The sequence below is a fragment of the Nerophis lumbriciformis genome, linkage group LG37 (assembly GCF_033978685.3).
Source record: "Nerophis lumbriciformis linkage group LG37, RoL_Nlum_v2.1, whole genome shotgun sequence".
Classification (NCBI taxonomy): domain Eukaryota; kingdom Metazoa; phylum Chordata; class Actinopteri; order Syngnathiformes; family Syngnathidae; genus Nerophis; species Nerophis lumbriciformis.
In genome coordinates this window covers 19,442,171-19,455,102 of record NC_084584.2, presented here as the reverse complement: position 1 = coordinate 19,455,102, position 12,932 = coordinate 19,442,171, and the positions used below count along the sequence as shown (strand labels likewise).

Genomic DNA, 12,932 nt, shown 5'->3' with positions numbered 1-12,932 from the left:
CATTCTTTAGAACCATGTTCTATAGAGATATTCTTTAGAATCCTGTTCTATAGAACTTCGGTCCTAAAGTTCATTAGAAATTCTATAGAGATATTCTTTAGAAATTCTATAGAACTTCGGTCCTAAAGTTCATTAGAAATTCTATAGAGATATTCTTTAGAAATTCTATAGAACTTCGGTCCTAAAGTTCATTAGAAATTCTATAGAGATATTCTTTAGAAATTCTATAGAACATTTTTTGCAGGGTGTTGCAGTAGTGTGTATGAGAGTGTTGCAGTAGTGTGTGTGAGAGAAAAACATTTCAGTAGGGTGTGTGAGAGAAAAACATTTCAGTTGTTTATGAGAGTGTTTCAGTAGTGTGTGTGAGAGAAAAACATGTCAGTTGAGAGCATTTTAGTAGTGTATGTAAGAGGTCATTCTGAATAATGTCCCTAACGGCCCCTCATAGAACTGGGCCTGTTGATTCACTTTGTCACTGCATAGAAGATCAGTGTGTGGATGCAAAATTCTTTTATTCGGCTAAATTCAAGTCAAAACTGAAATCATTGTCTTTGGCCCACAGAAGCAAATATAAACTATTAGTCACCTTGAGATCCTCTCCCTGAAACATAATAATCAGGGGCCTCGTGTACAAAGCTTGCGTAAACACACAAAAACCTGTCGCCCGCCCTTTTTCACGGCAAAGATGAGATACTGTACATCAAAACTGACCTTGACGTGGAAATGTGCACTGCCTCACGTCAGCTTCATAGCTGTCGTACGCACTTTTCTACAGGCTGTGGATACTTTGGCTACACATAATTGATGCTGGGTAACAGTTCACATAAAAAAATTGAAAAAAATTAATTTAGACACCCTGAGTCCTCCCGTCTTCTTCTACGGTGTTTTACCTGCAAGCCCAAGTCTAGTAAAACTGCTTCCTGGTAAACTTGTTGTAAGCCCCGCCCACAGGCACCCGTGTCATGTCAATCACTGCTGTTAGTTTGAAACCGTCAAAAAGAAAAAGCAAAACTGTAAAAAAGAAGCAAAGAATGTGAAAAAAGGTTAAACATAAAAACCTTTAAAACAAACAAAAACTATAAAAACTTACAACAAAAATGTACAACAATTTTTCATACATGTGAGTTTTTATTGACATACGCCATTTTCTGGATTCCATCGTGCGTCCATATTAAGTAGGAAAACCACGCAACTTTTTGTACATGAGGCCCCAAGTTACAAATCTGGGTGTAATAATGGACTCAGACTTGAACTTTAAAACCCATCCATCCATCCATTTTCTACCGCTTCTCCCTCTTGGGGTTGCGGGGGGCTGAAGCCTATCCCAGCAGCATTCATCGCAGGGCCCTTTAACAGCCACATGATGTCAATAACATCAACAGCTTTTTACCAATCATTGCCAAAATCAGAGAAATATTGTCTAAATTAGACTTAGAAAGACTAATACATGCCTTTGTCTCCAGCAGGTAAGACTACTGTAATGGCCTTCTCACTAGGCTCTCTAAACAAGCTATAAACAGCTGCAGAACATACAAAATCCGTCTGCTCGAGCCTTGACTAGAACCAGGAATAGGATCATACGAGACCAGTGCTCAAGTCACTGCACTGGCTTCCTGTCACTCAAAGAATAGACTTCAAAACGGCTCTGCTTGTGTCCAAGTATTTTGATGGTCTTGTTCTAAAGTACATCTCTGAAATGTTAGAGAACCCTCTCTGGCTCTGAGTGGTCCCCTGCTGGTGCTCAGAGTCAGAACCAAACATGGTGAGGCTCTGTTTCAGTGTTATCAGAATCAGAATCAGAAGTACTTTATTAATCCCCAAGGGTAAATTAAGATGTATAGTCCTAAAATCTGAAATAGTCTTCCTAAAAATCTAAGACAGGCTCGATTTTGGCAATGTTCAAATCCAGGCTGAAAACACTTTGATTTAATTGTGCATATGACAACTGAAAGTATTGATTGTTTTTAATTTGAACTACAATGGGTTTTATGATGATTTTATTTCATGTTTATGATTTTTATTTTGCCTTCTTGTAATTTTCTATAAAGCACTTACAGTTATTTTGTGTACGACTTGTGCTCTAAAAATGAACTTGCCAATTCAGTATCGTAGCCAGCCTCAGCCAGCAGGGTCCAACAATAAGAGTGTAAAGGTGACTGCATGGGTGGTATTTCATGTCTAAAGGGCTCTCGAAATGTTTATAATGTATTTAGAGGGTTGTAAAAAAAACTTTATGCTCAAGCTATGTTAATAATTCCTACTTTGTGGAAATGTATTTGCCAGAGTCAGTACCAGGAACAATTAATAAGTTAAAGTTAAAGTACCACTGATGGTCACACACACACTAGGTGTGGTGAAATTACTCTCTGCATTTGACCCATCCCCTGGGAGGTGAGGAGAGCAGTGAGCAGCAGCGGTGGCCGCGCTCGGTAATAATTTTGGTGATTTAACCCCCAATTCCAACCCTTGATGCTGAGTGCCAAGCAAGGAGGTAATGGGTCCCATTTTTATAGTCTTTGGTATAACGTAATAGCGATAAACGAGGGTTTACCGTAGTAGGTTTTGCTGTTCTTTGATTATTTTGCATACTGGCCCTGTATCCATATAATGTTAGTATGGAGTCAATAGCAAACATTGCAGTATCGCCTATCCCTACAAGAATAGGAAATAGATAACATCCTAATTGTAATTTTTCTTTTAAATTGCTGTCAAACTTAAAGGGGAACTGCACTCTTTTTGAAATGTTGCCTTTTAAAGATGATTAAAAACGCTTGCTAGATGCGGCTAATGGGAGTCACCGTTGTTAAGTTAAAGTTAAAGTTAAAGTACCAATGATTGTCACACACACTAGGTGTGGTGAAATTTGTCCTCTGCATTTGACCTATACCCTTGTTCACCCCCTGGGAGGTGAGGGGACCAGCGGGCAGCAGCGGTGGCCGTGCCGGGAAATCATTTTTGGTAATTTAACCCCCAATTCCAACCCTTGATGCTGAGTGCCAAGCAGGGAGGTAATGGGTCCCATTTGTATAGTCTTTGGTATGACTTGGCCAGGGTTTGAACTCACAACCTACCGATCTCAGGGCGGACACTCTAACCACTGGGCCACTGAGTAGGTTGAAAGATCTAGATTTACACGCTGCCAATCTAGAACTTTCAGCCAAGATATGCCGAATTAATAGATTGCTTTCCCAAATCAACTAGAAACATCCCCGGCCAGCTGACCAAACGGACAACTGTAAGCCTTCAAAGCCCTCTAAAACAACATCAAAACCCTCCAACGTTTTATATACCATCCATCCATCCATTCATCTTCTTCCGCTTATCCGAGGTTGGGTCGCGGGGGCAGCAGCCTAAGCAGGGAAGTCCAGACTTTCCTCTCCCCAGCCACTTCGTCCAGCTCCTCCCGGGGGATCCCGAGGCGTTCCCAGGCCAGCCGGGAGACATAGTCTTTCCAACGTGTCCTGGGTCTTCCCCGTGGCCTCCTACCGGTTGGACGTGCCCTAAACACCTCCCGAGGGAGGCGTTCGGGTGGCATCCTGACCAGATGCCCGAACCACCTCATCTGGCTCCTCTCGATACACACACTATAATGTAGTAACAGACACGATCATAACAATATGTAATATGTACAATATTTACTGTATTTTGGTCATTTTATGCACAGCCGTAACAAATTCTTTGGCGCATTTATTTCCGTTTCCATAGCAGCGCACTTCCAACTTCCTGCAACAAACTTGTTCCTACTTCCTATCAAACACGAGTGTGTTTTCTAATCATGGCAGACTTGGTAATGGACAACAAAGACGACTATTTTTGGACAAATGATGACTCACAACCTTATCTTTTAGAACCTAAATATACGGAGGATCAACTGCTGCATATAGAAGCGAGCACAAAGAAGAGGCTGAAATGTTGGAGCAGACGAAAGTCGGGAGAGTGCGGCATGGTCACGCTGCAAATCTAGAACTTTCAGCCAAGCTATGCCGAATTAATAGATTGCTTACCCAAATCAACTAGAAACATCCCCGGCCAGCTGGACCAAACGGACAACTGTCCATCAAGTGTCACTGTACTATTGGTCATTATACATGCAGCACATCACCGTACACTACAGTACATACGCTGTCTGGCTAGCTGTGTACAAACAAAACATGAAATGTGGACTAATACTTTACAGAAACTGTAATATGATTGTTTATGTTTTTCAGTCAGTACAGATTGTGTGCATTACAAACTCAAACGTGTTTTGTGCTGACGTAAAAGCTGGCTTATCTCTTGCTGTAAATAGCTTTTACGGCTAATACCGTAGCACGCCAATGTGAGTACGCTAGAAAAAGAGTTCCTCAGGGTTCGCTCTAACAACAACAATGTTGCTACAACTTGGTTATTACACAGGTTACGGAACGTGAATTAAGTATTGTTGGCGGTTTTTGAAAGCATTTTAAAAGTGATTTAGAGGTAGAATGGATTGCTCCCATTAGCTGCATTACTAGACACCAAGAACAAGCCGATTGTTGTATTTTAGAATGCGGGAAAAAAACAAAAACTTATGTTTTCTTGTCCCTCATCAGGAATGTGAACGATAGGCTAAATTCCAAAAAAGTGCAGTTCCCCTTTAAAGTTTCATTTTGTGTCAAGATGTTCAATAGGTATGAATAACAATTGAAGAAAAAAAAAAACCTGTATGGTCACCCGCCCTGGTTTCGTAGTGTTTATTTGCCCGTCCATGCATCATCCAATCAAAAAAGAGCCAGTGTGAGTCACTTCCTGTTGTCTTTTGCCTTATTTGGCATCGAGAGGCGTTGCCAATGCAGACCGGAAAAGGAAAATGGTGGCCAGTGAAGACAGGCGACTTCGGTAGACAAGAGACACCAAACACCTTATCTCTGGTAAGTAGGAATTGACATTTTCATATCGTTAGATTCCAACTAGTAAGTAAGCATTCTCAGCTTGTGAGTTTTGTGTTTTTGGTGATTACAAAAAGAAGTGTGACAACTGTGAATGGTGTTTTGATGTGGGTGAAACAAGAAATGGGAGGAAAAAAGTGGGCTCCTCACTAATGTTATGTTTTCAGTTCAAGTTAGCTTTTTTGGTAAATGGAAGTGTTAAAAAAGACAATAGCATGTTACCATAGTGACACACACGTTCCTGATTCAGTTTAAGGGACGTGTCTTCCTTCAGGATGGCACTGTCAGGCAGAATAATGCAAGGCTTTCCACTACTGCACTTTCAATTTGAGGTAGATTGTTGATGTTATCTTAGTGTTTCATAAAATGCTCTGTTTTTTTGTAATGAGACTAGTATGGTACAGTTAATTTCAAACATCCATGACAATGTTATGATGAAATAATTCACGTTTACAGTAGCACAATTAAAATGGCCGAAAACGAGGAAGAAGCAATGCTTATTTAAGCCTCTACAATTTCACCCTGTTAACTATAGTTTGATTCTTTCACTCCCTGTATTCAAAGTGTACCACTTCATGTTTTTATTATTAGAAAAAATATTTATATATAAAGAGGTGTAATAATATGTTTGTAGATTGCGTATCCACTAATAAAGGAAAAAAATCAACCCATCAATAAAGGAGTAAAACTGTTTTGGCTAAAGTAAAGTTTTGAGCTGCATGGAGAAGGTGTCCTCCTTTGCCTCCTCCATTGACCCTCTTTTCGCTATAGTCTCATCCCTTTTGGCTAGAAGATAAACATATTTAAACACACAAATTTAAATACTATGGGTTGCGACTTGTCCAGAGTGTACACTTTACCCTCCTTGCTCTCAGTACCACCCACACTGATTTAAATGTAGCCTAAAAGATGCAGATAATAAGTTTCACTATATGATGCGCGTGCACAATACAGAGGTCCTGGGTTCGATCCGGGTACTTCAGCTTCCTCCCACCTCCAAATACATGCACCTGGGGATAGGTTGATTGATAACACTAAATTGGCCCTAGTGTGTGAATGTGAGTGTGAATGTTGTCTGTTTATCTGTGTTGGCCCTGCGATGAGGTGGCGACTTGTCCAGGGTGTACACCGCCTTCCGCCCGAATGCAGCTGAGATAGGCTCCAGCACCCCCCGCGACCCAGAAAGGGACAAGCAGTAGAAAATGGATGGATGGATGGATGGATGGACGAATTGTCATTTTTATTAAACTGCAACATCTTGCTAACAGACTAGAGTATATTTTATTTTTATTATGTGTTTGTTTCATTTAGTTTGATTTTCAAAAGTTTGCCTTCAATTACAATGTTGAGATATACACGAAATACTAGTTTATTATATTGTACAATATTACATCAGTGGTTAATTTGGTCGAAAAATAATGTTGAAAATAACATGGTTTATCTGTAATTATTTTGTAGGTCAATATATCCATTCATCCATCCATCCATTTTCTACCGCTTATTCCCTTCGGGGTGGCAGGGGGCGCTGGAGCCTATCTCAGCTACAATCGGGCGGAAGGCGGGGTACACCCTGGACAAGTCGCCACCTCATCGCAGGGCCAACACAGATAGACAGACAACATTCACACACTAGGGCCAATTTTTAGTGTTGCCAATCAACCTATCCCCAGGTGCATGTCTTTGGAGGTGGGAGGAAGCCGGAGTGCCCGGAGGGAACCCACGCAGTCACGGTGAGGACATGCAAACTCCACACAGAAAGATCTCGAGGCCGGGATTGAACTCACGACTACTCAGGGCTTTCGTATTGTGAGGCAGACGCACTAACCCCTCTTCCACCGTGCTGCCCTCAAACTAAATTTGTTATTCGGCCCAGGATCATTGACGTTAATCACGTTTTCTTAAAATATAGGTACAAGATTCTTGTGTGCAGACAAAATGTTTTTTGAGTAAGTGAAGCTGTTCGCACACAAGAATTTTGTACACAAGTATCTCCCAGATGTTTCGAGATACATGGCTTAAAGGTTTTGATAAAATGTGTGCATTGGCTAAAAACCTGTGCACCTGTGTGCATTATTGATTGAAAAAAATCCGAATTTTTTTTAACCTGTATTTCCGTTTTCTTTTTTTAGTCTCGATCAGCATCACTTGCTGAGTGGTAGTGGCTAAAAAAGAAGCGCAGCCATGGTAGATGCCGCAATGATCAAGAAAACTGCTGTTACCGTTTTGAGTTGCGTGGAGAAGGTGTCCTCCTTTACCTCCTCCATTGACCCGCTTTTCGGTATAGTCACATCCCTTTTGGCTAAAGTAAAAAAAACATAATAAATATATTTCTTTTAAATGTAAGATAGGATACAAATAATTATGGTGTTTAAGAACTTATTTGTCACAGTTTTTAACTATTTAATTATTTGTCTTTATGTGACAGGAATACATTAACATCTTAAACCGGGGGTGTCCAAGCAGTAGCTTGCCAGCTGATGTCGAGTAGATCACTAAAAAGTCAACAATATTTACTTAAACTCTCAGTATTTTTACAACTGTTCACTTCAGACATATTTAATGACAAATAACCACAAAGTAGCATAAAGACAATGGCCACATTGTTTGAATGAAAATCAGCTTCTTAAATTAAGCAAAATCTAAATGTCAATCATATAAATAAAATAACATTTCTAATAGAAAATGTGAGTTGTGGATATCAGAATTGTGTTAATGCTCTGGTGAAACAAGTGTCTTCTCTTAATTTGAGTTAAAATAAGTTATGAAAATAAATGTTACAAAAATGAGTAGCTCTCTACCATTATTTATTAAAAGCAGCTCTCAGTTAGGCCTGGGTCGATATTCGATTACGGTAATCAATTAACTGAACGATAAATTAAAAAGTTGGCCTCTTTTCCAGCATCAATATGGTAGGTAGGTAGGTCTTTGTTTTCAGCACAAACCCGTTCAAGATTAGACAAACACAAGTGTACAGGGTTACAGAACAGGAACGCTGATGGGTCGAGGTAAAAGATGGGATAAAGGTAAACGCTGGGGAACGATGAGTAAAAAAATACAATCTATACTGGGCTCCTAAGGGGGCTCAGTCTGGAGTGGGAAAAAACCTCCATAGCAAAGCACATATACATATTACAACATACATCTCGAGACTAGCAACAGAGGGGAGGGAGTGGGGGCCACGGTGGCAGGCTGCAGCTCTTCAGGCGCTGCCCAGCCGTCCATCACCCCTAAGGGATTTGCGTCAAAGGCGTTAGATGGGGGGTGGGGTATGTGTGTGTGGCGTATATTTTTTGTGGATACATGTGTATGTGTAAGCCTGCCTGCCGCATGTCTCTATTCCGCGGCCTTGGTGTTGTGTAGTCGCTAGTCAGTCCAAAGTCAACAACAACAGGTGTGTGTCCATGAGAGACAAGAAGGGAGTTTGTTGTGTCTTCGCCGCACTGTCCTTCAGGAGAGTCTCGAAGCCAGGGAAACAATCCAAGTTAGAATGTTTTGTATGCCAGTGAAAATAAAATGTGCTTTTCACTCTAAATTGTCTATGACTGGTCCTCAAAATTAATCCTGCGGGGCAGACAGTCCAATGTTATCCAAATCACAAGAGTGTCCACAGTTCTTTCCGCATCCTCCAATCATTTGTGGCAGCTTTGGGGTACTTTGAAGACTGCCAGCAACTTCCAATTTGTCGACAAACCAGAGCCATGCTTACTCCAATCAGCAGATAACCGCCATATGCATGCGTTGCTACAGGTTCCAAGAGTGGTCACTCCTTTGCATAGGTTTCGGCAGCTGTAGGCTTTTGTACTACATGCACATAAAATGTAATAATGGTAACCGCTGTAAATCTCCCGACGGTTAGTTTTACTGTAATAAATTACAATGATCAAAAAACTGTGATTGATAACTGCACTTTGATAAACTTATCGAAGGACTAGCAGTAGCTTGCTAGCTAATGGGAACATGAAGACAAGAGACATGATTAACGTCTTTATCCATTAGGAAACGTCATACCCCAATCTAAACTTGTATAAAGACATTACTGTCTAAACAACTAAAATACAGTATTCACTTTGAACATAAAGGCTGCAGGTTCCAAGAGCGGTCACTCTTTTGCATAGGTTTCAGCAGCTGTAGGCTTTTGTACTACATGCACATAAAATGTAATAATGATAACCGCTGTAAATCTCCCGACGGTTAGTTTTACTGTAATAAATTACAATGATCAAAAAACTGTAATTGATAACTGCACTTTGATACACTTATCGAAGGACTAGCAGTATCTTGCTAGCTAGAATAAATGGGAACATGAAGACAAGAGACATGATTAACGTCTTTATCCATTAGGAAACGTCATACCCCAATCTAAACTTGTATAAAGACATTACTGTCTAAACAACTAAAATACAGTATTCACTTTGAACATAAAGGCTGCGCTGTCTTTTCACAAACTGATCGATATAGACTCCACAGTGTCGAGTTGAAACAGACGGAGGTCCGTTCAACTGGAAGTGAACTCGCATCACATAAACCGAAAGTGTAAAACAAATGTTGACAAATTAAAATGGAAGAAGATAAACATATTTAAACACACAAATTAAAATACTATGAGTGGCGACTTGTCCAGGGTGTACCCCGCCTTCCGCCCGAGTGCAGCTGGGATAGGCTCCAGCACCCCCCGTGATCCCGAGAGGGACAAGCAGTAGGAAATGGATGGATGGATGGGCTCTTATGAAGCCACAGCAATTGTTGATGTTTCCTCTGCCAAGAAAGAATATTGTGTCTATTTATTTTGGTTATCTAAAAAAAATACAACTGGTTAAAATAGTTTAATATTTTAATGCACTTTTTTAACACATTCAACAATTCCAGGAGAATAATGGTAACAATCATTTTATTTTAGCCATTTTATTTATTGTTTTGGTTTTGTGTATTTAAGGGTCCCACAGCCAGTCCTTAACAGAGACAGAACCTATTTTGTTGCTTTTGGTTGTCATTTTTATGAAAGTGCAACATTCTGCTAACAGAGTATATTTTATTTGTATTATGTGTTTGTTTCAAAAGTTTACCTTCCAATTACAATGTTGAGATATACCTTGAAATACAAGTTTATTGCATTTGAAAGTGTATACTTTTATTATTATGATGTAATATTACATCAGTGGTTAATTTGATCTTAAAACAATGTTGAAAATAATCTTGTTTATCTGCAATTATTTTGTAGGTCAACATACCGTCAAACAAAATTTGCTATCGGCCCAGGCCTACTCTCAGTAGATCAATGGCGTTCATCACGTCTTCTTAAAATATAGGTACAAGATTCTTATGTGCAGACAAAATGTTTTTTGAGCAAGTGAAACTGACAGGTTTGTGGCGCAGCTGTTTTTAGACACGTCACACAAGGAAGGACAATTCTAACGAAGGCTTAAGTGTCAGCCAAAACTGTACACAAGTATGAGACATCGCATACTCAAAAAACTTAATTTTTTCGCACCTTTTTGTACCTAAGTAGCTCCCAGATGGTTCGAGATGCATGCCTTAAGGGTTTTGATAAAATATCTGCATTGGCTAAAAACCTGTGCACCTGTGTGTATTAGTGACAAAGATTTATTGAAGAATCTGATTTTTTTTTTACCTGTATTTTCCCTTTTCCTTTTTTAGTCTCGATCAGCATCACTTACTGAGTGGTAGTGGCTAAAAAAGAAGCGCAGCCATGGTAGATGCCGCAATGATCAAGAAAACTGCTGTTACCGTTTTGAGCTGCGTGGAGAAGGTGTCCTCCTTTGCCTCCTCCATTGACCCGCTTTTCGGTATAGTCACATCCCTGGTAGGTGTGGCTCGCAAGGGCCTCATGGACGACGAGGGCCACGCGTTGGACAAGGACTTCCAAGCAATCCACTCCAAATTGGAGAGCATCTCGGAGCAGAACAAACAGTGCTTGAGGCAGATCCATATTCACGAGGTATACGAGACCTACGGCAAATACGAAGAGTACATCAAGCATCAGTACATGGCCTTTAAAAACATGGTGGCCCAGATAAAGAAAGATCCAGGTAACACTTCGGGTTACATGAAGAACTTTGAAGAGATCTACGAGCGAGACAAGTCAGAAACCGCCCTCGATGTGTACTACCGCGGTGTGGTGAAGACTACTGTGTTCGGAAGACCCCTGCTCAAGGTATACCAAGAGAACTGCGACAGCGACCTAGAAATCATGGAGCACCACTGTTCGCACATCGCTCACCTCTTCCAAATGGGCCTCATCGCCCTCATGGGTTACACGGCGGTTACTCAGGATGACGAGATGGAGGTGCGGGAGAAATGGGCCGCCAGGGTGCATGAGATTCAGGACAAGATGCAGGAGGTGCTCGCTCTGTGCAAGGCCAACAATCCAGATCCAGCCCCAGCCCCCTGAACATGGACCAGCAAAACAAGACCACCCCGTGGACCAGTAGAAACAGACAAATCATCTAATTGATTAGACCAATATAAAATGTATAACCAAAAGATTGTTGCTTGAACTTGCTACTGATGTCGCATGTTTTTGTTTACTGAATAAATAACATGTTGACAGACTGACTGTTTTTACTATTGCTGAAGTCACACTTCAGACTTACAAGAACATACACACATTCTGAAATCTAACAGGGTGCACACTTATTTACCTTTCCTAAGAAAATATGTAGTTTTTATTTATGAAGTCATTTTACCTCACTGCATACCTTACAGCACGGGTGTTGAACTCGTTCTCACTGGGGGCCACATCCCAGTTATGGCTGCCATCAAAGGGTCGCTTGTAACGGCAAATAATATATGAATTTTCCTATAAATTTGATTATTATATATAGTTCCTACGTATACTGTAAAAAACTGTTGATTTTACAGTTAAAAATGGGCAACTCAGCCACCAGAATTTTGCATTAAAATCGCCTGTGTTTTGGGTTTTTTTTTTCCAACAAAATATTACGATAAATGGAAAAACAGTACCATTGATTTATTTTCGGTAAAAAAATGGCAGCTTAGTTGCCAGAATTTTACTGTAAAACTTAAGGTTGGTTTTTACAACAAATTACTGTGAATGTTACCCTTTTTTAAATCCTGGCAACTCTATCAGTTTTTTACCATTAAAAATGTGGCACTATATTTCCATTTACAGTAATACACCTTAAAAACAACATCCGTAGATTTTACAGTAAAAAACTGGCAGCTCAGTTGACAGAATTTTAACGTTAAAAAACGTTTTTTTTTTTCAATTAACAGTAATAGAAAACACTACATTTTTACCCTAAAATCTATTGTAATTTTTACAGTGTACAATTGGATGGATAACTTGCTTTGAAATCAAAAGTCAAAGATGTTAAGTTTTTTTATTTTTATTTAGACAACTTTTTTTTTTTTTTAAGTATCATAATATAGTACTTGTTGCAATATTGGAAAATATTAAAGTTTAAAAGGTATGCAATTTCATGCAGTACGTATACTTTTTCTGTCAAAATGGAAAAAACAAATACACTTAGTAAGAAAAGATAAAGTACTTTATTAGGGATGTCCGATAATGGCTTTTTTGCCGATATCCGATATTCCGATATTGTCCAACTCTTAATTACCGATACCGATATCAACCGATACCGATATATACAGTCGTGGAATTAACACATTATTATGCCTAATTTGGACAACCAGGTATGGTGAAGATAAGGTCCTTTTTAAAAATAATAATAAAATAAGATAAATAAATTAAAAACATTTTCTTGAATTAAAAAAAAGTAAAACAATATAAAAACAGTTACATATAAACTAGTAATGAATGAAAATGAGTAAAATTAACTGTTAAAGGTTAGTACTATTAGTGGACCAGCAACACGCACAGTCATGTGTGCTTACGGACTGTATCTGTATCCCTTGCAGACTGTATTGATCTATATTGATATATAATGTAGGAACCATGAGAATATTAATAACAGAAAGAAACAACCCTTTTGTGTGAATTAGTGTAAATGGGGGAGGGAGGTTTTTTGGGTTGGTGCACTA

General features: G+C 39.5%; 1 protein-coding gene across 3 annotated transcripts; it reads left to right on the top strand.

Moving 5' to 3' along the window:
• Nucleotides 1-4,739: 4,739 nt before the first annotated feature.
• rpz2 (rapunzel 2) lies at nt 4,740-11,477 on the top strand. Of its 3 annotated transcripts, XM_061931423.1 has the most exons (3): nt 4,822-4,889; nt 6,366-6,637; nt 10,563-11,477. In XM_061931423.1, the coding sequence occupies exon 3, from the start codon at nt 10,615-10,617 to the stop codon at nt 11,314-11,316; it is 702 nt and encodes a 233-aa protein (XP_061787407.1). In that variant the 5' UTR covers nt 4,822-4,889; nt 6,366-6,637; nt 10,563-10,614; the 3' UTR covers nt 11,317-11,477. The 3 variants fall into 3 exon arrangements, 2 of the variants coding, with proteins under 2 accessions (XP_061787406.1, XP_061787407.1); XM_061931422.1 differs by lacking the exon at nt 6,366-6,637 and having other exon boundaries at nt 4,740-4,889; XR_009811742.1 differs by lacking the exons at nt 6,366-6,637; nt 10,563-11,477 and adding an exon at nt 7,037-10,523 and having other exon boundaries at nt 4,818-4,889.
• Nucleotides 11,478-12,932: the final 1,455 nt, after the last annotated feature.

Coding starts and splice junctions, on each gene's coding strand:
- rpz2 (XM_061931422.1), top strand. CDS start 10,615: ATGGTAGATGCCGCAATGATCAAGAAAACTGCTGTTACCGTTTTGAGC.